This window comes from Myodes glareolus, chromosome 4 (genome assembly GCF_982192425.1).
Source record: "Myodes glareolus chromosome 4, mMyoGla1.1, whole genome shotgun sequence".
NCBI lineage: Eukaryota > Metazoa > Chordata > Mammalia > Rodentia > Cricetidae > Myodes > Myodes glareolus.
In genome coordinates this window covers 64,013,076-64,040,103 of record NC_142029.1, presented here as the reverse complement: position 1 = coordinate 64,040,103, position 27,028 = coordinate 64,013,076, and the positions used below count along the sequence as shown (strand labels likewise).

General features: G+C 44.4%; 1 protein-coding gene across 2 annotated transcripts in view; it reads left to right on the top strand.

Moving 5' to 3' along the window:
* Nek11 (NIMA related kinase 11) overlaps window positions 1-27,028 on the top strand; it is a 238,308-nt gene that overhangs the window by 156,748 nt on the left and 54,532 nt on the right. For both annotated transcript variants that reach the window (XM_048416923.3, XM_048416924.3), the window contains exons 13-14: window positions 11,157-11,317; window positions 26,642-26,702. In XM_048416923.3, coding sequence (XP_048272880.3) covers window positions 11,157-11,317; window positions 26,642-26,702 — 222 coding nt within the window. The remainder of the gene's footprint in view (window positions 1-11,156; window positions 11,318-26,641; window positions 26,703-27,028) is intronic.

The following is a 27,028-nucleotide window of genomic DNA, read 5'->3' as shown; positions in this document are numbered from 1 at the left end:
ATAACACCCTACAGCACTATTAGCATGCGGATGTGCGCCATATCTGTTTCTCCTTACTTATTAATGAGGGAAAAATTAATTTTCTAGTGGGATGACTTAGCATCACTGTTTACAGATAGAATTTGATACAAATCAGTAGGCATGCCCTGGGCTTTCTTGTTGTTTGTGGCATTCAGTCGGGGCAGTGCGCAAATTCTCTGAGGGATTGAGGGGTGGAATACCAATGGGGAGGCTCCAGTCTATGGTGTTAATACTTTCTTTTTGATTGTGGATGCTGGTTTCTTGGGGGGAAATTATCAGCTAGGCGTGAATTAAGATTCAGTAAACAAACACTGGCTGAGCAAGTACAGCCAATATGTAGAGTTGGGCTCAAGTCAGGAAGGAAGGGAAGACCAGACGGGAGGCTGGAGGGTATTCACAGTGCTGAGCTCAGGGAGATTCTGGGCTGGGTGGGCCTGATGAAGAGTAAACTGAAGATTCCTTTGCGCTTGGCACTGGGGCTGGGTTAGGATCCTTTAGGCAAACCAAGCTGTAAATGATAGACAAGCCATGAGAGACTTAGTCCTAGAATCAAGAGCAAGAAGCAGATGGGGGTGTGGTTCTGGGGGAGAAGCTGAGGCACCCTTAGGGCAGAGGGCAAGCCTCACCATACTCCTTATCTGTCCCTAGTGGAGGTGTGTAACAGTAGCAGCTGAGAAGGCAGATGGGAACAATCCAGCAAAGCTGGATGGGAGTCAAATGTCAGGGGTGATTTCCCCTAATCCAGCCCTCCCCCCGCCTCTGCCTGACCCGACCCCATTTGATCCCTTTACCATTTCCTTGTGCTCAGTCTCTCAGGCCAGCAGAGCCTCCTTTTCCAGTACTCGGCGGGGGGGGGGGGGGGGGGGGGGGGGGAAGGGGACTGCCTGTAAAAACCCTCATTTCCCTGCTCCTAGACCATAGAGGCCATCTCTGTGAACACCTCCACTGCTTCCCTGATATTGTCCCTAGAGATCCATGAAGCTGGGTCTGTGAGACTTTGCTGGGCCTTTCAGATAAACAACTCCTGAAAATCTTCTGAGACATCCTCTAGAGAGCCTCATCCAAGACACTTATCTTTTCCAAAAGCTGGACATAATTTCTGGTTATTGTAAGAGATCTTCCGGAGGAAGGCTTACAGTTTTTAGTTTTGTCCCTAGTGGTTTTTATCGGTGTGCCATTTGCCCTGGGATACCTACCTAACACTATCTCAGTAATCAATAAGCAAAGCGAGTTTTAAAATTAATTTACAATTTTATCTTATTACTTTATGGGTATTTTTCCTGCATGTGTGTCTATATGCCACATGTGTGCATGGAGCCCACAGAGGCCAGCAAAGAGCATCCGATCCCTTGGAGCCGGAGTTACAGATGGTTGTGAGCTACCATGTGGGTGCTGAGAACTGAACCCAAGTCTTCTGCAAGAGCAGCCAGTGCTCTTTAACCACGGTGCCATCCAGCCTCCCTAAAGTGATTTTGATCAAGTTTGTGTGCCAACACCTTCTCCCTGGGATGACATGGCACAGGGCATCCCACCTGCCAAAATGAGGCTCCAGATACCTGGAGAGCAGCCTGTCGATCTTGTTATGCCCATGGTGCACACTGAATCTCAACCTGAAGTTGCTCACCAGCGAAGTTTGACGACTCCAGACAGAGTGAAGATAACAAGAATTTTCTGAGAACAAATGCAAAAAGAGAAATTTGCCAGAGGGTTGGAGGCAGTTCCCTATGAACTCTTCCAGAAAAAGGCTTGCACAATATTAGACTGGTTCTTACAGCAGGTAGAGGATCGTTAAGGACTGAGTAATCACCCTTGCCCACACCTCATCAGTCAACTCCAAGGAGCTCCTCAGTACCGGAAGTAATCTGGACTTCTCCAACCTGAGAGGGTGATCTGAGTTCTCTGACAACTCCGTTTTCTAGGTCAGAACCTAGGTTGACTTTGGTAGATCCTGGGATGGGTTGTTACAAGTTCAGCTGGCAAGGCTGTGATAACCAGGTTTCCTCCAACACCCATCTGTATGTTGCGGTGAGAATGTTTATTCAATGAAATTTAAATCGGTAGATTTGAATAAAGCATAATGCGAGCGAGTCTTAGCCAATCAAAGAGGAAGAATTCAGCCACAGACTTCTGTTAGATTTGAGTGCAGGACTCACCCTTCCCTGAGTCTCGAGCTTGTTGCTTGCTGCATGCCCCATGCTCTGTCCTGTAGACTTCTGGACTCATCAGCTTCTATAGTTGTGACAATGGGAAGCCATCCTGAAACTCTTTCGTCACCCACCTCTGCTCTGCCCTCTCCTTCCCCTCTCTTCTACCATCTGCCTATCTGTCATTGATTTATAAAATGTGTAATACTCAACTTCACTCCTGTTACCCTCTGAGAATATAAAACTGAAACTGTCTCCAGATTTCATAGCAGTGAAATATGTCCTCTCCCTTAACCCCCATGAAGCGATCAACATTTCACCAAGCCACAAAAAGGCTTATGTCAGGGAGTTCTAAATTCAGTCAGAAATGTGGACCTTAATTGATGTGTACAAAAGGGAGAATTTTCCAGAGCACCATACTGACACTCTCCAGGCAGCAGGTTCCCCTGTGTGCTCCTTTCTGATCCCTGCTCATCGGGTACATTAAAGTTTCAGTGGCTGAACCAAGAATGTCCTGCACCAGCAAGTCTCTTCTGGCAGCTTCTTTCTGCCTCCAGCTAGTGAGTTAGCAGAGGTGCTGCCAGCGAGAGACAAGTTTTCCAGGAAACAAATGGAAAAAAGAGAGTATGTACCCGGCATTTGGTCAAAGGGGAAATCCTAGGTGGTTCACAAAGCTTTCTCTATGCCAATCAGTCAATTGACAGATATACTTCATGTATGTAAAAGAAACTGTTAATCAGTAAACACAGCCAGAGTGAAATATGAAGGGGAAGCCTTAGTCTGCAACAATGTAGACAGTTAAACTTTGTGTAAATATTAGTTATAATCCTGTGTCCAGATCAGTGTTTATTGGTTGGTTTGTTTGCCATTCGCAGTGTGGTTTGGTTGGAGCAGAAGTATCTCCATCTCCTCAGGCTAGTCAGAGATACATGAATCCATATTTTGCCAAGTCTCAGGTGACTTTCTGTATACCCATGTCTCCTTCCACTCCCCAGTGGGATTCTGTTTAGAGGTAGAGCTTCAGGAGGTGGATGGGTCATGAGACGGGAACCCTCTTGATGATACTCATACCTTTGTAAACAGAGACACGAGATAACTTGCTTTCTGTCTCTTTGCTCCCTGTCATGTGAGAACATGAGGGATAGGGCTGTTTACAATGACAGCTACCCTCACAGGACACCAGACTGCCATCACCTTAGTCTTAGACTTCCTGGACTCCAGGGTTGTGACAGGTAATTATTTCTGTAGCTTGAGCCACATACTCCACAGTGCTCGGCTCTAAAAGCCCAGAGGGACTGCGATGTCGATTCACACTTTCCTCCTCAAGCCATGAGTTACTGCACCTTAGAGCAGAAGAGTGCCCTTTGATCGTTTAGTTCAGACTCGAGTTTCAGGCTGCCAAACCTCATGTTATAGATGAGACATCTAAGACCCAGGGAACATAACCCGGCTGCTTAAAGTCTCAGAAGTAAATGTCATGTGCCAGCAAATGGCACACAGCCATTGTGCCCACTCCTTCAGGGCCACTGAGAAGTTTCCTGTATTTCCCCTTGAGAGAGTGGCTATCCCAGCCCTTGTTCCTTTCTCTGAATCAGGTGGAGAAAAGATAAATTTTACCCAGTTATTTTTACTTTTGCTCTCCAAAGCAAAAGAAAAAATTCAGAGAAAGGTTATAGTTTTGCCTAAGGGAAAATCAGTTTGACACATAAAAATCAGACTAGACCTTAAGAGAGACTCATTTCCAAAACGATCTTGAAACCCTCCCCACTACTTTCTCTCTCTTCCTCTCTTCCTCCCTGCCCTCCTTCTCATCCTTTCTGTGTGTTTAGGGAGAATGGAGAGCCCTCAGTGAACTCGGTCAAATATAGAGATGTCACTTTGAATAAAACGGTAGAAGCTGCTGTCCTGTATGTGCATAAAAGGTACCATACTTCCTTCATTTAGCTCTCCATACTGAAGGGGTCATGAATATGCATTTTGGCTAAGAAAATCACTTCTTTTCACAGTCTCATGTGTGATGCTGTAGGCTAAGCTAATCAGCCTAGTTAATTTTAGCCCTAGTTTTGAGGTTTATTTTAGCAAAGGTCGGGGTACTCACCTATAGCTTGTTATGTGGGGGAAGAAAGCATGGGAGAGATGCAAAACCAAGCAGCTGTCAGCACACCCTACCCCCAATACTGAAAACAGACTGTGTTGGCTGCGTGCTTCTGTGTGCAGTTGGTGAGACTTTGACAAGGTACACCTGATTGCTGTTATGCTGTGTGGCAGGTCGCCTCCGGTGGGACTCGGGTGCTCCGTGGAGCACCTTTTCCTGGGGTGGAGGGTGGGATTGATCATCTACCAGAGATCTTTGTGTAGATACTCTGTAAAAGGAGGTAGAGAAAGCATCTCTAGACTTGAGAGGTCCATATGGTGGCTCTGGCCCAGTGTGGCTCTGGCCCAGGGCTGGCATGAGATGGAGTCACCATTTCCTTCCCACCAATTCCAGTGCAGGACCTGGGCTTTCATATTCCTCTGTGGAGCCTAGGAACTGATCATGGCAGGTAGTGAGTGTCCCAGCATAGGCGAACCAGAGGGTAAAAAAGGTGAAATAAACACACCCAGTGCTAAAGCTAAGGGCTGCTGGCCAGCAGAGGGAGCAGTCGAGACTAGACATTCTGTAGCTGGGCTGTGTAGAGAATTATCCACAATGTTGGTGGGGATGCCCTAAAATCCTGTCTCGGTGACCACTGAGCACATGGAATGTAGTTGTGACTGATTTGTCCCTTTCACAATTGTAATTTAAGTAGCTACACTGGCTGGTAGCTACCATTCTGATAGGAACGTTCTAGAAGGAGTAGCACCTTTAAGGAATGGTGTTGGAAAGCAAAAGACCAGGGCAGAGAAGAACACAGAGGGTTCAGTTCAGGTTACAGAAAGGTAGAGCAGGGCTGGGCATGCAGCTCAATGTTAAAGCATGACCCCTCTGGCACCCCCCTACACACACACACACACACACACACACACACACACACACACTCACTCACCTACCCGCGTACCTCTGCCTAGATCCTGGACCAACCAACAAAGGCCCTTTTCCCTGTGTCTGTAAAGGAAAGCTGTTAAATTCTTTATTAGGGGCCAGACTTGGAAAGCAGGCTGCTTGCTACCTAATGACAGAAAGGTCAAACTGCAATTTCTGGACTGAGTCCTGTGGGCAATCGGGGGATATTGAAGAGCTGGTGTGTTCAGCAAAAATTGCAGCCCACTGCATAAGACCATGGAGGCCGAGTGGGGAGCTCCACAGGGCGGGGTGTTGGATGGTATATGGAGCATGCATTTCTCCCTCAGCCAGTGAGTGTGCTCATTTCACTGGGGGTATCCCCTTTCTCCCCTGGACTGTACATCAGTCTAAACTGTCCCTTAGCAAATGTGCCACCGCAGACGCCAGGCCTGCTAAACGCTATGGTGATTGGAAATTGCAGTTCCTTCCCGCAAGCCCAGAAAAGGGCTCTTTGTCATGAAATACAGAGGCAGCAGCCATTTGGAGTGGGAGTAACTGCCTCTCTGAGACTTCCACATGGACCCGCGGTGCCGGTAAAAGGCAGGCTCACCAAGAGAAGGAATGAGGCCTGGAATTATTGCAATGGCCCTTCATTCTCTATGGCTTCTGAGCCCTGTGCGTGGTTCTGATGGCTGCTATCAGGAACTGGGACACCCTGAGAGTACAGTCCTAGGCCCAGCTGATGACTCACTAAATAGCCTTGATGAACCATCTCATGGGTCACAGCAGGGGAGAGATGGTTTATAAAAATCGAAAAGGAAAAGTAAGCCAACATTAGTGCGAAGTTTAGAAGCTGATAAAAACACTTTTAGTAAATCAGCAAGACTTGGAGATTTTTTTCTTCAGGTTGTGTAAGGGAAGCTGTGTATTCTCACGGGATGGTACACTGAGTGCCCCACTGGCTATGGGGAGAATGAAGGATGAGGGTTTGGGATCCATTTTTAACTGTGATGGAGCCCACCAGACTGGTGACTTCTGTCTGGGAAATGTTTGTTTCTAGCTGTGGTGGTCTTTCTTTCTGGCGGTGCTTTTCCCCACTGATAGTAACTCAGCCTACATCAGCTAGACTTCTGCCCCTGAGAGACAGGAGAAGCACCTGGGGAAACCCGTAGTCTACTAGTGAGCCGAATCATACTCTAGGGTAACTTTGACTGAGGCGTTGAACTTAGTGGGCCTGTGGGATTAGGGTATGAGGTTTAGTAAGGGATGTGCTCAGCAGCTCTCTGTCTTAGTCATGACTTTAAAGTGGTTTTAGCAGCAAAGATGAAAATTCATTACACAGAAATAGAGTTCAGGTTATTTACATTCTAGGTTCATGTTCATGCTGCATGTATCTGTGTGATCTTTCTCTGGTTATCAGCCTGTCTGAGCCCTCATGTTTCTTACCTGAACGATAGTCAAAAGATATTACTTTGGTCTAATGTAAAGATGCAATGGTTGAAGGGAGTAATAATTGTGGGTTTATTATTTCTAAAATTGCAGAGTGTTTGACAGAAAGACTTACTTTGGGCTGCTCACCATCCTATTCTGTGTCCCTGTTAACAAAGTAGCAACAGCCGCATTGTTTATATCATAGAGATGGGAAGCATTGGAGGCCACTGAGAGGCCAATGTTCGCTCTTCTAAAGTAGTTCATTTCCATTCATGTTTTGTCCTTGACACACAAAGATCAGAAAATGTAGAGCTTGTGAAGAATCACACATCTTTCATTAAAGTGATTCTGTGTAGCATAAGAAGGACTTTTAGTTGAACAGTTGCTCTTGGATGTGGACTCTAGGCCAGCAGCATCCACTTCAGCTTGGAACTTCTGAGAAATGTAAATTGTGGGACTGGAGAAATGGCTCAGTGGTTGAGAGCTCTTGCTGGTCTTGCAGAATTCCAGAGTTCAGTTCCTAGGATCCATGTTGTGTGACCCTCAACCAACTGTTAACTCCTGCTCCAAGGCATTCAGAAACGTCTAGCCACACACACACACACACACACACACACACACACACGCACGCACGCACACACACGCACACACACACACACACACACACACACACACGTACACACACTCTGGATAAATGAATGAGCACTCTCAGGGGCTACCCAGAACTACCAAGTCAGCATTTTGGGGATTAGGACGTAGTGATGTGTGTTAACTAACAAGTCCTATAGGTGATCCCAGTACTCAGTCATCTTGGAAGGATTTATCTAGGTCTTGACCAAAAGCTCTGGAAAAGGCCACCCTTTCTGTACAGTATGGATTTGCAGCGCTGGTGTCAGCTCGGGCAGTCATTATTGGGTTCCTTCATATGTATGCCCTGTTACCTTCATATGTATGCCCTGTTACCTTCATATGTATGCCCTGTTACCTTCATATGTATGCCCTGTTACCTTCATATGTATGCCCTGTACCACCCATCCAGCATCGGAGAAATCTGGAATGCCATTCCAGTTGCATCTGTTAGGAGGCTGACTTCAGGGTGTGAGGAAATTAAAGCTATTTATCACAGTCTGTTTTTCCCTCAGTGACAGGAGAAATGAGCCTTAGCAGAACAAGGCTTCAAATTGGGCTCACTACACAAACCACGCAGCTTGAGAAATACAGTTGAAGCAGGCTGACATTTGTTTTGAGTTTCTCTTTTAAAAACAATTCCATTTCTAAGCAGTACCAGGAGTGTGGTGTGCTCAGGAGATGCTGCAGACGGAGTCCTCTCGTCTGTCCCACAGCCACACACAGGAGACACTGCAGACGGAGCCCTCTCGTCTGTCCCACGGGTCACACACAGGAGACACTGAAGACGGAGACCTCCTGTCTGTCCCATAAGCCACACACCAGAGGAGATGCTGCAGACGGAGTCCTCCAGACTGTTCCACAAACCACACACAGGAAACATAAATCTGGCCCCATCATCATTTTTTTCCTTTAGGCTTGAGGGGTGAGGAACTATGGCTCTTTGTGTACAGTGAGCACTGTTATGGGAAGAGGGAGATGGTAGTTTGGTTTTTTGTGTATGTTTTTTTGTTTGTGTTTGCAAGAGGAAAATGTCTGGGTGGTGCAGATATGACCTCATCAGGCTATTGAACTCAGTCACACTCTTCATTGGTTGTCTTCAAAGGAATCATAACTGCAATAAAGACCATATAACCTATGAAACCTATCATTTGACTAGTTAGCCTTTCTCTGTAGAATCCCTTGTCTTCCAGAGCTGTTTGAAGAGAACTTAGAGGCCCTTGTTGAACAGGCAAATGGTGGGAGAGCATTAAGTGCCCTGGTGTCCCTGTGGAGGCCAGCAAGAAGAAAACCAATGGGGCATCATTCATTCCTTTCTGTGCCTTTGAGTCAGTTCTGAAAATCCACACAGCACAGACCAATTATATTTAAAATCAAGAAATTTCACATTTGATATATACTTCTGATTGTCTGATATATTTTTTCCTGATGTTGGGTATTAACAGGCAAATTCAAGATATTTGCCACACTGTCCAGCTCTGATAGCACCTGATGTTCATTGAGTGAAGAACCATGACAGGGCACATACTTCCTTGTTTCTGTTCTGCTGTTGATTGTTCATAATAACCCCAGAGGCTGTTTCTAGATGAGAAACCTGAACTGCACAAAGTTAAATTGGTCCCCAGCGTTGTAGAGCCACTGTTAGTCTGGGTGGACGTGCAGATCGTTTTGGTGCAGAAGCCAGCATCTAAACCAGTGTATCTCAAGCTGTAAACTGAGAAGTCACTTTCCATGAGTTGCCAACAGCATTTTGAAACACTGACTAGAATGGCAAACACCTAAGTGTCACATGGACTTTGAGTGGGCAAGGTTTTATTCCCGAAAACTGAATCCTAGAGTTTAAGTGTGTAGGTGATAGAAGCACACCCCTGCAAACTGGACAGTGATGTGAACGTGCTTTACTGTGTCTGTTCAAGTTTGAAAGCGAAGAATGGGAAGGGGAGAGGAAAAGGGGGAGAGCAGAAGGGGAGAACATGAAAAGTGAATGAATAGTAACTGTGGAAGAGGTGGAGAGACTTGGGAAGGAGGGGAAGGAGAGGCGACGAGAGAACAGACTATTTGACGAGATGGAGATTTGGGGTGTGGTGGGGGAAGGAGCAAGTGGAGAGTTAGGTGGGAAGCATGCGGTTCTGTCCACCAGGTCTCCCAGCACAGGCTCCTACTTGGTGGCGAAGCCGGAGATCCTTCGGCAGTTTTGGTTCTCCTATATGTCTCATGCTGTGGCACAGCTCCTCCTGGCTAGACAGAGCATATACACCCTACCCTAGAATCTGTCAAAGACTGTTGAGAATATTTTAATTTTTGTCAGTGGACAAATTTTTATCCCACTATGTAGCCTCTTGGGTTTGTTTGTTTGTTTTGCAGTGGAGGTGTAGATAAGGAGAAGATTGTAAAGTCTTCCTTTGGGGGCTGGCCTAGTGGCTCAGCAGGGGCGGCTGATGGCGAGCTTTCCTCCCCAGGCCCACACGGTGGAAGGAGGCGTTGATTCCCACACATTGTCCTCCCACCTGCACGTGCACACGGCAGCATGTCAAAACTCTGTGAAAGATGAAGTGCAATTTTAAAATTTTAACTCTCCTTCTGCTGATAAGTCTACAGCTGGTGTTCTCTTTCAAAGGATCCTGAAGTCCGTTCATGAAAATCCCATTTTATACAGGTATAGAAATTGGGTGGAAGTTCTGTTCCATTACTCTGTATACAGATGTTTCCATAAGCAGCTTATGATGGAGTCAGCAAGTTGCATGACTCAAATATCTGTATATTAATTTTACTGAGGAAGCCTGAGTTCTGTAAATGTAATCACCTTGCCCAGAGTTTCATACAAAAGCAGGCAGGAGTCAGACCCCAGTCCTCTGACCCTGACTGCCTCAAACTTCCCTATCCCCTGACCCCGAGTGCCACAAACTTCCCCATCCTCTGACCCTGAGTGCCATACTTTCCTGATCCTCTGACCCTGAGTGCCACACTTCCCTGGTGCTCTGACCCTGAATGCCACGCTCCCCCAGCAGAAAGAAAACAGTAGCACTGTATTAAAAACGCTACTCTGTGTTGCAAGTAAGAACAATAATTCTGTTTATAAGTCAGAATGATGTAAAGCCTCACCAGACTTGCAGTAGAGTATCATTATGTAATTTCCTCCTCTCACACCCACAGGTATTCCTCTATTGCTAGTCCCCATTGGTAAATTAGAGTTTATAATGCCATGCCCCATGCAACCCATTCTTGGCCATTCTTTGTTGATATTCTTATGGGTACAACTCTGTTTTAGTTACTAGTGATACCATGCCAAATAACTTGGATTTATTGGCATCAGCTTACATGGACAATCTTCTCTTTTCTTTTGAATAAATGTTCTATGTGGGTGGAAATATAGCCTGCCATAGCGAACTCCATTTGAAAAACCTGAATCCATAGCCTGTTAGAAAAGAGTTGTGATATCTTCTTCAGTTTGGCCAAATGTGATTGTTAAATATCCTACCCATCTTACTTTGTCTCATTGCTGACATTTCCTTCCCTCCTTTCTTCCCTCCTTCCTAAGTCCTTCTTCCCTTTCTTAAAAGAAATTTCCAGAAGAATATTAACACACTTTCCTTCCCATTTGTTCAGCTACAAAGTTTTGTGTGTTGCATAACAAGGCCTTGCTGTGGTGTCTATCTTTATTTTTCCCCTGACTCCCTTCATTTTTAATAAGGGCTCATGTAAAAAAAAAAAGATTATTTACTCTTGTCCCATGGTTCTGTTCTCTTAACTTCAAAGGTTAGTGTCCCTCTTTCTACTGGTTTAATTTTGCCAAGTGCTGACTATACCCAGCAAACACTTTCAGGAAGCTAAGAGTCAGCACCGTGTTCCAAGGAAGCTTTGTCAGCGCCAGTCTCCGAGGATCCACAAGGCTCCCAGCTTACCCCGTTAGGACTCCGATGACAGCAATTGCTGCTTATTCTCTGTTTCAGGGATCCCAGAAGACCCGCTTGTTGCTGAAGAGTATTATGCCGATGCATTTGATTCCTGTTCTGAGGAGAGTGAGGAGCAGGAGGAAGAAATGGTGTCCTCAGAAACGGAGGGAGAAATGAGGGACAAGGGAGCCCCCACTGCTTACAGAACAAACCAACAGGTACCTCCTGCTCTGAGACGGAGATGTTGCTGTCCGAGGTGCTGACTGGACTTGTGCTAAGAAAGAGCAGAGGAAGTCTTGAACCTGGAGTTGGTATCAGCGAGCCCAGGAATACTAGGAACTCCATAATGGTTCAGTGTAATAAGTCTTTACTTTCAGGGGACAGGCGGGTAGACTCCATGCAGTGACCAGACTCTGATGGCTCTCTGTGGGAAAGGGCTAGCAGACTCACTGCAGGAGGACAGGCTGTGTGCCACGCGCTACAGTGTCTGCCCGCTGAGGAGCTCCTCTGTACAGTGGTCCACTAAGAGCTGGGGTGTCGCTTTCACAGGCACAGTGGGCATTTTATTACTTTCCTGCCTGTAATCATGTTCTTAGGCCGGTTTAGAAATTCAGTGCAAATACAGATGTATCAAGATTGATTCCATTTAAGAGTTAAGACTTGAAGATTCTGAAATTGGAGAATGTTCTTTTTAGCTTCTAGCAATGCAGCCTTCAAGGGACCATCCTTTCATGCAGTGCTGGATCTCTCTGCGTAGATGCTGTAATGGTGGAAATTCTTAATTAGAAAGACTGAGCTAGTGTTTGTGATAGGCTAAGAAATGACACTGGCTTGTCCCTTTTTCTTTTGATTTCTGGAGTGGAAAGGAAATTGTACACAAGTCATTCAACTTTTCTATTATTGAAACAGTTTCTCACTGTGTAGCCCAGCCTGGACTTGAACCTTCAACTTTCTGACTGACTTCCTGAGTGCCGGGATTTTAGGAATGTGCTACCATGATCAACCACAGAGACATTCTGAGTAAACACGAAGCAGTGTACCATAATTTTAAGCAAAACCCATAAAAAATATCTCGCAAGTTCTATAGACCAAGTGAGGGAGAGCGCTGGCAACCAGGAAGGTGTAAGAGTAGACCCAAGCTGGGACTGAAGAGATGCTTTAATGATTAAGAGAGCTTGCTACTGTTGCAGAAGACCTAGGTTTGGTTCCCAGCTCCATTATGCAGGCAAAAATTCACACATATAAAATAAAAATAAACAAATGATTTTAAAAAGTAGAGTCAAACAAAGGAAAAAGTTAAGATCAAGAGAAAGCATGGGAGAATATAAACAACAAATATAAGAGGAGAGGGGCAAATAATCGTTAGCAAAAATGCAGAGCAGAAGAGAGGTGGGGTTCCAAATGCTGCAATAAATCTGTTCCTTACACCCATTCCTCTTTCTCGCCGGGGAAGTATGGGGAAACTGTAATTACTACTGCTAGTTAAAAATATAATTTCCATTTGTTTTTGCATCATCACTACAAAGAGTCGAAGCAAATATTGTCATAATACTGCATAAACTTCACCCCATGTCTATGGGTGGAACGCTTGGCATACAAACACATACCCAGTCTTTGCTCAGATCATCAAATGAGGAACTCTGACTTACTAATATTATCATTTTAAATAGTTCCAAGTATAACAAAGCCAGTTCAGAAACACACATAAATAAAATCTGTTACAAATACCAGCCGGGTCAAGAAACAGAACTTTACCAGCCCGAGGCCCCATCTCTGGCTAGCTTTTATTACAGTGTATCATGGGAAGTCAGATTGCCTATAAATAAGTGTAGGCTTTCCTACTTCTATGGGATGTTGTTACCTTGTACAAATTACTGAATTTCACTGTGCTTCAGTGTCCTAATCTGTACAATGGGAGAAAAGTGGTTCCTCATCATAGAAGAGTATACGGAGTGATCAGCTTAAAGCATTTCCAATCATGCCCAGATCAGATCTTAATTATCACATCAAATCATGATTCATATCTTAATTACATACTTAATAAATACATAGTAATTTAGCCATTATTATAAAAATTAGTTATTTTGCTTTTTAAAATGTACTGCCCAAACTCTTTAATGTGAAAGGGAGATGTTACAGTTGCAATATTTAAAAAAAAATCCTTCCTTATTTCTCAATGCAGATGGTAAATATAAGGGTCAGGATTATGCTCTCTGGGGTGTGTATCTACCACATATTACATGTCCAATTGTGATTGATTTTAAGTCTGTTGTGATTAGATGCAAAGACACTTCACATGCGTGGTATTTTGCCCTCAGAGTCATGTTGTCTCATTCCCATTTTCAGGTGAAGAAACTGAGTGTCTGGGAGAAAAGTAGCTGACCCACAGTGGTGCAGTTGGGAAGGATCAACGCTGTGATTCTGAGTCTGAGTGGTCAGCCTCAGGCCAATGCCTTTCCCTCCTCTGCAAGGCAGATTAACATGGTCTGACAGAGATGGAAGTGGAGGTTATGGTAGGGTAGTCTGTGATAGGGACAGATAATCACAGCTGCAGTTTAATCTGGTATTAATTTGATATGGTTTCTCTTTCAGCAGGGGTGGTGGGTGTGGCTGTGCTGGGCACCCTCCCATTCTTGTGGGATCCCTGTGTCAACAATACACAAGTTGTTCTTCTGAGTTCAGTGCTGGTACCCCAGTCACTGTTCACTTTGTGAAGTGTGTGAAGCTTATGACTGTCTCTGGAATCGCTTCTTTTCTTCCTGACTTTGCGACTCCTGAACATGCTAGGGTCTGCTGAAGTAGCAACACACCCATGGACTCTGTGTGTATTACCAGATCCAAGTTGATTCCTCTTTCCTATTTTGATGGAGGAAGTGATTTCCGAAAGACACCAGCCACAGGCTTCATTGTGAAGTTCTCTGAGTCAACCTCTTTAAGCAGCATTGCCTTCAAAGCAGTTTAATGAAACACCCCATTACTGTTGTCTCTCTACTGTGCTAAGCAAAGCATCAATAACGCCTTTATCACAAGCCATTATCGTGCTGATGGCTCCGATGTGATGTCTGGGTCACCAAATTGGAACCATGCTCTTAGTTCTCAAGAGAGTGGGGTTTCCAGTTGTCATCACAACAGGTTCTCTATGGCAGCCATGGGACCTGTCGCTGAGCAGTAACCGATGTGTTCTCACAGACATGCCTTAGGGCTGCAGAGTGGTGCATGATGTCATTAATTCTGCATGGCCCTTACTGCCTGGACTGTCATTCCCTCTCCAAAACTAATAAATGACCAAGGACACTGGCAAAAGCACTCAATAGAAGTGACCTACAGCTCTCGCAGGAAAGACTGTAACGAAGGCTGTCACTGAAGGTTCCCTTAAAAGGCTCCTCAGGCCCCTGGTGTTTGCTTCCTGAGATGAGGGGTTGCAGAGGCCTGCCTTTCCAAGCTAATATGGAAGTTCTCCAGTTAGTTGTTCTGGATTTGACATTCTCCCAGCAAGCCGTGGCACTAGGAAAAGCAGATACGCTGTAGTGCTGGTACGGCCTGAGGGTCCTCTGAGGACACTGGGGGCCAGGCTGACCTGAGGGTCGCTGTCACAGCTTCTGCTGTAGGGAGAGCCAGTGGTTTAATCAGCTCATACTTACTACAGTGATTACAACTCACGTTCCTGGGGTGGCCTTTTGATGGATCAGTACTTTCTATTCTGGGCTAGCACAGGTCTTCTAGGAGGGATGATAGAGCAGGGTAAGAGATGCAAGGGATATCCCTATGGAGTAGGTGGGGAGATCCTTGGGTTATGAGACATCTCCGAGGGAAGAAGAGATGAAAACAGGAAAGAAAAAAGAGAGAAAGGGAAGGAAGGAGAGAAGCATGGATTGGTTATACAGTTTTTGGAAAGGCTGGTAGGCTACACAGGGCAAAGGCTGCTGTTGGCATGGTTGTTGGTGTTGGACAGAAATGACCCAGCTTTAGCACCCGCTCTGAGTCCTCATTGACTGGAAGCTCCTAGTTAAAGTTCCGTGTCCTTTGACCCCTCTGATGAATCCTGATCTTGATCTTTCTGTGACTGGGGTGTAAGGAATCACAGAAGGAAACTGAGGCTTGCTGGGTTTCAGCTAAGATGCCCTATTGCACGCGGACCACTGTTTCCACAGGCTATCTTCTGTGCAGCCGTGGTCATCCCTGTCCCACTACTCAAGAAAACGACGGGTAGAGGCAATAGCGGAAAGGCAGCCAAGGCCCACTTTACTATGTAGAATTGTCAAGCTATATACAAGGCTGACCTTATGCCAATTCTAGGGGAAGTGCAGAATTGTGAAAGTAAATAATCCCCAACTCTCTCCTGCTAAGGGATGCAAAATATTTTCCGGTGTGATTTTTCAAATAGATAATGCTAGAACTTTGAGCCTCAGGGACACTGCTTTGCCTTCTATTTTAAAATCATTTCAATAAAGACCTAATTTAGTAAACTGCATACACAGAAGGCAACATGTTTTGTCCTGCATTGACATTAGAAGTCACTGTCATTTCTAAGTGGCCTGTCCTGCGATTGCAGGCAGTTGAGCTGTTTCTTCCCCAGTAACTGAACTGCTGTGTCACAGGCAAACCCACTAAAGTGTAAGATATACTTCCAGCTTGGTGTGCCGTTCCTGTGTGGTGACCACCTCTATAGCCTCAGTGACTGTTGTTCAAGCAGCTTGGTGGTCCGTTCCTGCAGGATGACTGGTCCATTTTGGTGTGCTGTTCCTGCAGGATGACTGGTCTAGCCTTGCTGCCATGGTTCTTCTCCTTTTCCATCCCATGTTCCTCATCCAGTACAAAGTATAGCTCACTGCTTGTCACTGTGGGATCCCCAGACCTCACTGGGAAAGGCTGTTCCTAGAGTTGGGGGATCATTAGGGAAGTTAGTAAGCAAGAAGAAAAAGAGATGCTTAGGACCTAAAGACAGCCCCAAAATGCGTGAAAATGGATAGTGGTGTAAAGACTTCAAATCCTGGATCAAACACAGGACCAAGTAGCTGCATGCTCTGTGGAGTTTAAATGAAGATTCATCTAGAACTGGCCTTGAGATTATTCATCTGCCATAAATAAACATGCGTCACAGGACTTCCTTTTAGGGTTGGAAAGTCTTCCTCTTTTTGGCCCAATTACTCCCTTGATTGCTGGCCTGTCTTCCTAGACCGTTTGGCATGTGATGGATAAAGAGACTAAGCTGTTAAAGACCAGGCAGAGGGACTGGCTGGAGGCCCTTCTTCTGCACCACCGAACCTTCAGGAATGGGGTGCAGCAGGGAGAGTCAGGTCTCAGCGGCTCCTGAAAAAATCTATCCCTCTGTCTTGGGTCGATGTTACGCCATCAGTCCATCAGCCCCACTTGGTTGTTTCTCCTCCTCACCCATTAAATTTCCAAACTACAATCCATGTCTCCTGAGTTCTGTGGTTAGATATTGTGAATGTCTTCAAAACTCCGAAGCAACCTAGAAGCCCTGACTTGCAGGGACAGGGCATTAATAGGAGGCGCCTACAGCTAGAGGACTTTAATAATGCAGAGCAAACGAGGTCTTTAGCCTGAAATGTGGACACAGTGACAGCCACATGTCAGCAGTTCTGAATTTAGAGGAGGCATTTAGTGTTGTGGGAGCCAGCAGGGCTGGTTTGCACTTGGAGTTTAAAAGATGTGGCTCTGTGTACCTGTCACCAAATACACTAGGGAAGAAGGCAACCCCAACAGTGAGCTAGGAACTTTGATCTCAGCCTTCCAATTCCACAGCAGCTCCACAGAAGTGCCAGTAGCTCTGTCCCCTGGCTCTAGGTATTAGCACCCTCTGTCTTCCCATGAGTTATGGGTGGAGCAAGGGCCTAGTTGCTAGTGAGACCTAGCTAAGGTCCACCAGGCAATTTGAGTGTGCAGAAAGAGGCACCACCGTGTCATTTAGGTTTCTTCTGTGACTTATGACTATTGTGGATATGGTTTGTAGAACAGAAGACAATTGCTTAGTAATACAACTGACTGAAAAGAAAATAAGTGGATTATTAATTGTGCATCCACCTACATATCACACCCGCGTGGCAGAGGTACAGGGTGTGTGGAAGGGAGTCAACAGACAGCCCTGCCCTGTGCGCATTTCATGTGATTGAGTCCTATCTGTGATGCGCTGTGCCTTAATAGGTCTTCCAGTCACAAGTCTGTCTTCCTAGAAGCCTGGACTTGTGTGCCTAGTCATGTAGCCAAGAACAGAGGTCAAAGTCATGGACCTCTCATAGATATCCTGAAATCAGCATGTCTGAACGTGAGCTCCTCGGCCCCTCTGCAGCTCCTCCTGAGTCAAGCTTCACTCCCTTCTTCAGCTCACCCTCATATCCAGTCCATCAACAAAATCTAGGGACTTTCCTTTCATGGCACATCAGGTGATCACATCTTAGTATCTCTATCCTGTAGCTTCAGCTGGAGAGCTTCACAAGAGCTTCCAGCTGTCCTCTCTCCTTCCCATCTCTCTCTCTCTCTCTCTCTCTCTCTCTCTCTCTCTCTCTCTCTCTCTCTCTCTCTCCCCCTCCCTCTCTGTATCCTTGCATCTCACTGGGAGTGGAGCCTACACACAGGCCCTCCCCCACCTCCTCCACCCTCATCACCATCACCTCACTGTGGTCCCTCATCTCCTCTCCCTGAGGGCCCCCACTGTGCCAGGCACTCACACTTGCCTCCTTCTTAGAGAACACCAGACGTGTGTGTCTTTAGCAGCCTGTTATGTCCTTCCCACAAGATGCACTAGCAGTAGTAGAGCCGTCTGTCTTCAGGTCTTTGCTATATGTTGTCTTATGGTAGAGAGCTCTGCTACATTAAATCAAGTCCCCCTCACTAGCCAGAGCATTCACTCTTCTGCCCTCCTGCTTTCTTTTTCTATATAGTCTTTTCAACATCCAAGTCACTACTATTTGCTAGTTCCCTCACTTAATGTCTGTGTCCATACTCGAGGGAGATAGAAGGTAAGTATTGTACTTACAGCACCTTTTAAGAATATTTGCCACAGAGTAAATTCACAGTAGATACTGGGGGATGTATGCATGAATGACAGATAAATGGATGACTACCCACAGGGTAGAATCTAGTTGTGTGGGCAGCCAGAAAATAAATAAAATAAACACAGAAATAAAACAAGTGAAACAAAGGAGCATAGCTTGGAGGGAAAAGGGTGTTGGGTGTTTTGCAGAGGGTTGCTAAGAAGAGCCAAGGAGAGCTCTCAGGAGATGAAAGTGTGCCTACCCCTTGAGATGCAGAAAGGGAGTAGAAGCATATGCCAGAGAGAGCATCCCATATATCTGAAGCCCCAGGTGATGAGGAGGCCATAACTTGTACCACGAAGGGCTTCTGAACTCAGGAGGAAGTGAGTAGATTGTAAATGAGAGGCCAGTACAGTGTAGAGTAACTGAAAGCCTTGAGATGTGTCAGAACTACGCCTGGTGTAGCTTAGGGTTCGAACTCGTGCCTAGTATGAGTAAAACCACCAGTACAAAAGGGGGGCTGTGGTGGAGAAAAAAAGGAAGGAAAGGGAAGGAGGAAAGGAGAGACAGAGAGGAGGAGAGAGAAATCTGTGGTGACAGAAATCATGACAGTGTTGCAGGGCGAGCTGGAAGGATATCAGAAGGACTGTGTGAGGGCTGGGGAGTATCTCCACTTTGGCTGGTGTCTGTGCAGGCATATCCATTCTTGAGAAGCCACTATTGCACACCTGAGATCTGTGTGCTTCCATCTCTGCTGAGCTTATCTCCCTGAAAGCAGCTCTGATTCAATACTGCCCTGAAGAGGGGATCAGGAACTGGGGCTGGGTGACAGCATTCATAATCGTGAGCCACATCTGTCCTGCTGCTTCCTTGCTGCAGCTGGCCTGTCAGAATGTTGTAGAGTTGCGAAGATGTGGTCTCTCTGGAAGAGGTGGGTCCAGAATGGCCTTAGCTTAGTAGAAAAGACGACTGTGTATTGGTTTCCCTGGGTGTGATAAACTCTAAGTGGACAGGTAATAAGTAAAAGAAACCAGTTCCTTAAACTCTGCTTGCCCACTGGCACCAAGGACCACTGAGTATGACAACATGCCAGGGTCTCCCTAAGGTGGAGCCATCATGCAGGGTATATCTGTTTTGTGCATAGATCTACAGAGCTGAACTTGCTTGGGGTTGTTTAGCAGATAGAGAACATGGTGCCGTGCCTGGTTTCATACCATAAAGGCATTCACACATCTCTTTGAGCAGTTTTTAGCATAGCTATGAAGTTGTGTGTGTGTGTGTGTGTACGTGTGTGCGCGTGTGCATGTGTGCAGCTACAAGCTGCAATCCTCCTCTGGATGGATATGCCTTTGGGAGTTAGTTGGCATAGCCCACTAGCCTTGAGTGTAGAGGAGGCTGTATGTAGACAGATGGTTGAGTTTTCACTGCCTCCAGGTAAAGGATAAGTAAGCACAGTAACTCCCCAGGAGGCTCTTGAGAGCATCTAAAGATAGATACACAACCTCCGAGGGACCATTGGAGTCTGCCCAAGAAGCCCTCATCCTAAACTAAATTCTTATGGCAGTTGGGTTCTGTTCATTCATTCACTCGAATATTCACCCTTTAGTTGGCACAAGATAGAATATTGTATATAGTTATCATTTTACGAAGTTAATGCCTAGATCTCTCTCTTATTCACCCATATATTCAGTTTCAACAAGGAATGCATTCATTATTTTTATTTCCATAATTTTTAAAATAAAGTTTCTTCCCCTGAGTTTATCATTTCTGACCCCTAAGTTTCAAACTTGCTCAACATTCTTCTTTACCACATGAACGTTAACCAGCCTACAGGTGAGTTTTCTTTTCATTCATTTATCAAGAGGAGGAAGTTCTTTGGGGAAGATGGAAGAGGGGAGGCAGAACATCCTAGGCTCATACGCCCACCTTCCTTTGTTCCTTCTTCTGCATCTTCATCCACATTCTGAGTACATGAGGCGTGAACACATAAACCTTTGGTCCTGGGTTCTCCTGTGAGTGGATTCATACTGCTTTGTCCTATAATAGGGGTGGCAAAGTCTCTTTTCCATCATCACTTCACAGTTTTCACTGGGGTTCAGTTGTAGCTTGAATGGAGCGTCTTGAATAAACAACAGCTTGGGCAACAGACTGGCTTGGAATGACATTTCTTCAATTGCCATTATCCACACCCCACTGACTTGAGCAGAAATCTGGCTGGGTTCTCTTCTATATGTTGCAATGATGGTTTTGAGCCTTTTTAGCAAACACATAGTCCTTGTACACCAGGTATGGGCCTATGGGCTTTAGAGCATCTGAGTCTTCTCACAACTCCTTTTGCAGATAGGGGAATGGAGGCGTGAATACACTAAATAAGCTGCTCAAAATATAAGACTGATAATGGCAAGGTGGGATTTAAACTCAAGCAGGCTGGCTTCAAAGTCCATATCTCTCTAAGTCTTGATATTATTTGTTCTAAGTCCAGCATTGTGCCGAGTTGCTCACCCTTTTCTTGTAGTTTGTAGGAGAACCAGTTCATTCTATGCAGTCTTGCTCTTGTATTTTACCTCCCAGGGATGGTTTACAAACAATATCCTGTTCTAGCCAGAAAGTGACAGGGAGGGTATGATTTCTTGAGAAAGAAGGCACTGTGCGAATGCTTAAAAAGTCACGTAGTAAAGATTTTTGCTCAGGCTTAGTGCATGTATTGCTAGTTACATGTAGCTGCAAGTGTCAACTATAACTAGAAACTAAATAAAGGTATATATACCAGAAGGAATATTGATATAGTAATATTGTTCCATTATTGTTAGATTATCATTTCAAAACTGCACCTTGTCCATGTTCAATTGTAAATTTGACTAAAACAACGCTAAAAATATGCACAAATGGCTACATTTGGGGCTTACCTCTAAGTAATAGGCTTATACTATAGATGAATGCAACAAAGTCGTCCCACACTAGCTCAGAATTGGATATAATGAAGGGTTCTTTATTTAGGGGTAGATTTACAGATCAGCAGTCCTCTGCACGAGCAGGGAGCAGGAACCGAATCCAGCAACTGAGAAAGAGAGGCTGCACAAGCTTTACACCTGCATTTATAGTACAAGCGACCATGCCCAAGTGGACTGGTATCTTAAAGGCTATTGGCTGAGGAGTTCCCACAACACTATGCATGTAACCTCAGCCCTCCATAGGTCTGCCTGGTGAGTTGTAGACAGCCTGAACTACAAAGTGAGACCCTGTTTCAAACAAATAAGTAATGAGACTGAGCAGAACAAAAGGTGAGATATACGATGTCAGGTAGCTCTCTGGACACAACTTCATCTCTTTTGGTGGCTGCATTTTAATTTCTGTGTGTGCTTTTGGCCTCTGCGTGTGAATATTCTTGGGAAACTGGTCCATAGTGTCTTTGGAGGGCTATCTTCCAACAGTAATGCTTGAAGAAAAATATTCCTGCATTAGAAACTATTTTTTGCATCAGCAAGACCACCCTATTGAAGGGGATTTTGTGCTTTTCAGAAATCTGATTGCTCTAGTTGTATCAACAATAAGCTGATGAGAAAATCGATTGAAATGTTCAACAGTACACATCTTTTAAAAAATCCATCAAAAAGAGGTTTCAAAGAATTAGCAAAGTACTGATTCAAAGCCAGTGTTCAGTCTGAACTTTTCATTTCCAGTGTGTACAGGTTTCCCAATGCTATGGTGATTGACCCAGAAGACTTCAGGGAAAATGTGATCAGTTTTATAATTTGCCACATGCCTCTAACACCACATTTTACAAAGCCAAGCCTTTCAAATATTTCTTGAATAGCAACAGTAACAAAAGAAGTCTTTGCTATCATTTGAAATATATCATAAATTATTTAAATACTATATATTTTATAATATTAATATATAGCATTATATAACATATAATATCAATATTCAGGGTGCCAATGTACATTATATAGATATAAGCCCCCTACCATATATAGAAACTCTCATTCTCTATGTGTGTGTGTACATGCTAATATGTATATATGAATATTTATATGTGTGTGTGCAGGGATGTGCACACTTCTTGCATATTTGTGTATATGAGTATAGGTGCACTTGTGCCACAGTGCCGATATGGAGGTCAGAGGTAATCTTGAGGGTTGGTTCTTGCCTTCCACCTCTTTTGGGACAGGATCCCTGTTTTCATTGTTTGCCCCTGTGCATGAAAGGCTGTCTGGCCTGCAAGCTTTCAAGCATTCTCCTGCCTGTGCCTCCCATCTTGCTGTGGGAGCACTGAGATTGGGTGGACACACACTCCTGTGTCCAGCCTTACATCGATTCTGGGAGTTTGACAGAAAGTTCTCACACTTACATGACAAACTCTTTATCCAGTTAGCCATCCCCTCAACCTCAAGCACACATATACTCACGAACATGTGCCACTCACGCACACACACACATGCACATGTGCCACATACCATACACACATGCATATGTGCTACACACCACACATGTATGCATATGTGCCACACACACCCCACATACATATACGGAGTATTTTAAAAGTAAAAGTTAGCATAGCGGGGAGATCTTGTTCTTGTAGACAAAAGAGATGATCAAATTCCCAAGTCTTGATTGTTAAAAAATATTTGCTAGGGTCCATATTAGATTCCTCATGAATATAACTTTGAATTGTTAAATACACTGAAATTATATTTAATGAAGAAGAAAAGAAATATGTGAATGTTAATTTATGTGTCAATTTGATTGAACCACAGAGTGCCTAAATAGTTGGTCAAATATTAGTGTGGGTGTTTCTGAAGAGGTATTTTGGATGAGATTAACATTTAATTGAGCAGTTGAAATAATCATGTTACCCTCTCTAGTTATGGGTGGACCTCAAACAATTAGCTGAAAGCTTAAATAGAACAAAGGCAGCCTTCCCTCGAGTAACAAAGAATATATGTTCTTTCAAATAGAATTAGTTTTTCTGCCTTTTTGCTGAAACTGCGCATTAGTTTCCTGTGTTTCTAATTTTGTAGATTCATCTTACCAATCTTGGGACTCACCATCATCACATAAAATTCTCTCTCTCTCTGTCTCTCTGTCTCTGTCTCTGTCTCTGTCTCTCTCTCTCAATAATATCGTCTAGTAGCTTGTAGAATTCATAGAAATCAGTTTACTGATTTCAACTGGGAATTCTGTAAAGTATAATCTAAGGTGTTAGTATATTTGTCTATGAGAGAATCCCTCAATGTTCCCAGGACTTTCACATGGTAGTCTAGGTTCCTAGACAGTTAGATCTGGGAAAGTGTTAAGTAAATTTGATCTTTCTTTTCTTTTTCTCCTTTATTTTCTAGAAGAAGTGTTGGAACTTCCAATATGCATGTGAACATTATTCATCTTCCAGATATAGTATGTAATATATACAGGACATTCTCACACATATTTTAAAAAATCCTTTAGACATATTCTTTTTAGGTATCTTGATAAATTCTGGTTCATTTATCAAGAATGATAAATGGTTGGTTGTTGAACAGGAAGTAGCAGTTGGGGAGGATTTTACAAACTGAGTTGATGATAAATAATTTTTATCTGAGGCCACAGCAAGCCCATGACTGGCACAGCAGAGGGTTCAGGCTCTGATAGTCACAGGATCCAAGGGACTGCCCTTGATGCTACTAGAACTGAGAGCAGACAGTCATCCCTAGAGTCAACCCCAAAGCAAGGAACATTAGTGCAAAAGACCCAAGTTCCTTGAAGCAAGAAAGTATGTGTGCTATTCAAGTACTCTGCAGAAGGTTCGACCCACCTCTCTACAGTTGATGGTCCACAGTCACTATAACTCACTGTAGCCATGGAAACTTGAAGCTGTCATATTCCATTATGACACTATTAGATTTGGGAAAATCTAAGATGACTCCACAAACAGATATGGTGCAACATGGTCACCTCAAATGGACCTTACTTTGATAGAACTGATGTCCTAAACTGTCCGGAAAGTCTTGTTCTGCCTCTAGAGACCCTTTTGTCTTCAATAGCTGGCCCTCATCTGCTGAGGTTTACATGACAGCTTTAAGCTTCCCTGGCTACAGTGGGTTATCGTGACTGTGGGCCACACAGCTGTAGGGAGGCAGATCAGACCTTCTGTGGTGTATCTGAGTAACAGATATAGAAAATCTGTGCACTTGATTTTGAATTTGAATGTGTGTGGGGCAGTTTTTCAGAATTGAACCTTTTGGTAGGGGGTGTCCTTCATGCCGCGAAGGCACTTGCCATTTATGGAGAGATCAGCGGCTCTGGAAATGTAGCCTTGAAGAGCATACAAATTCTCTTAAAAAGGAGTCACTTTTGCCATTTCCAGAGCGTTAGAAAATGTGTCTTCCAGGCACTTGGCCTACACGACTAAAGGCTAGTGGCCGTGTAATTTGTCATCTACTGAGATGCATTTGTTCTCTCGGGCCACTTAAATCCACCAACAATAAATTGTGAAACAGAAGGAAATGTAAAATCTTCATCAACAGCCAATCTCCACACTGCATAAGCCTGAGAGAGTTCTCTGTGGCCATGTCTCTGCCTGTGTGCCCACAGGAGACACCCACGGGAAGCCTTGGCATTCACTTCTTGTAATTCTTCCAGAACCACTTATGTTCAAATAAGTGATAATTTCTAGAATTGTAGGAATGAGCTCTTTGCTGTTCCCTAATTCTCATTTATTACAAAAATGCAGGTGCTGATTTTGTGAATTGTCTATTTTTTGAAAATAGAGGAAGTTTGAGTTAACTACACAAGCTACACTTGAAAGGACTGCTTCTTTTTTTTTCTGAAGAGAGTCCTTAAAAATTGAGATAAAGATGTTGAAGTGTAACTCTTCCCAGTTGATGGCTTCTGGCAGATATGGGGAGGGAATGGGAGAGATTCAGTTTTCTTTAAGGGGTTAGATGCTGGGAGCTTGACTGTGTTCCACTGAGTGTTTAGGAAACACAAATTGTAATTGATATAGTTTTCTTTTGGGTGGGGGGTCACAAGAGTGGGAGGGTAGACCTGGGAGGAATGGGAAGCAAATGTGATCAGGGTGCATTGTGTGAAATTTCCAAATAATAAAAGTATTATATTAGGGAAAAACAGGTACACTTGGCATCTATTGCAAGCTTTTTCTCCTTGAGAGAGATGAGGCAAATGTCAGTGCCCTCCTTCTAAGGTCACAATGACAAACCAAAATTCAGTTCCACCAAACCAGTAACTTTATTGGGTTTCCTTGGTTGGTGTCAGCAGGATATGCAGATGGTGCCCCCTCTAGTGGAGGATGCCACTCTGCAGAGTCTATGACTCAAGGTTGTCCCCCGATGTTACAGAAAGAAGGATCTGTTGGCCTTCTTTGATTTCTGTGCCTGGTACCTAGCCCCCTTCCCTATTCCTGGGCTACTCACCAAGGATCTTTGTTTGGTATTTGACCTCACTGGCCAGCAGTAACCAGGCAAGCACTCCTCATTACTGCCTTTTCTATATATTCTGAGCATGAGATGGTGCTGAGTTTTGCAACATGCATGGCAAGTGGCTGCCCACAATTCAGAGAATGTTAGAAAAGGAAATCCAGCATGCCGATGGGGTGTGGTAGAGTAGCCGCCCTTGCTGGCTTCTCCTAGGCCCACAGACAGCATGCCGATGGGGTGTGGTAGAGTAGCCGCCCTTGGTGGCTTCTCCTAGGCCCGCAGGCAGTTGCCGCATGTGAAGTGTTTGCTTGACTTGAAATGAAGCAGGTGATCCATAAATGATCAGCCCCCCTCGGTGTGGCCATGAACCTGAAACTCATTAAGAGCTCCCATTTTCCCCGCGTTTTAGGATGCTGTTTTGTATTATGTGCAGCCTGCTGGGTGGAGAGCAGATTATTTTGCACGAAAGACATTATTTGTTGTCTAGTACACTTTCAAAATCTCCCCACCCTCACGGGAGCTCACTGCCTTTCTTTGAGGGCTGACGTAAATGAGGAGGGTAAGTATTTGATTCATGACTCCTTGATGGTCACAGAGTTCCAAAGATGTAGAAAAAAATCTTCCCTTGATTCCTGCTGCACTACTGATTAATAAAATCTTGGTTTTTATTTTTATAACATTTAGTTTATTTGAAGATTAAAATAATATTTGATTATTATGGGAAATTTGGAAAGAACAGAGAAAAAGATAAAATCAGAGCTCTCAGGTACTTGGATTTTGGGTGAAACCAGTTGTAAGGTTTGGGGATGAGCTCGGTGTAGAGCACTTGCCTTGCGCCCGCAAAACCAAACCAAACACACTAAGGCCCACTCTTGACAGTGCTAGTTTCCATTCTTCCCATCAGAACAAGCAGGACATCTACAGATTGGTATACATACGTTTATACAGGTACAGAGATGTGGGGGGGGGGGTGGAGGTGTGTGGAGAGAGAGAGAGAGAAAGAGAGAGACTGATAGCTTTTTAAAAAAATAAAGCCACCTTGTAAAATAATTTTGCAAATGATTCTATATATGTGATGTGCCTAAACGTAGCATAAATATGCCTCTGACATTAAGCATTCTTCTTGCATTGACAGGACAGTGATATTGAAGCCCTAGTTGGGTGTTTGGAAAATGTCCTGGGTTGCACCTCTCTAGGTAAGTAAGCTGTTTCAGATTATAAACTGTAGTGGTCTTTCTACTTCTACTATCATAGCCAAGAAGTCAAAAGCTTTGTGGAAACCTCACAGATACTCTGATTCCATTCTGCATTCTACAGAGGAGGAAGCTGAGGCCAACAGACCTTGAAGGGTCTGGCGTAACAGCCAGGAAACTCTAGGAAGAAACCGTTATTATTAATACAAGTGACTTTCAGTCTCCAAGGATGAAGTGAATGACACTTGATAGTCCTTTATAATCAAAATGGTAGACTGGCAGTGTATAATAGGTTTAGAGTCCCTGGAAAAGGAATCGCCCTGTCCAGT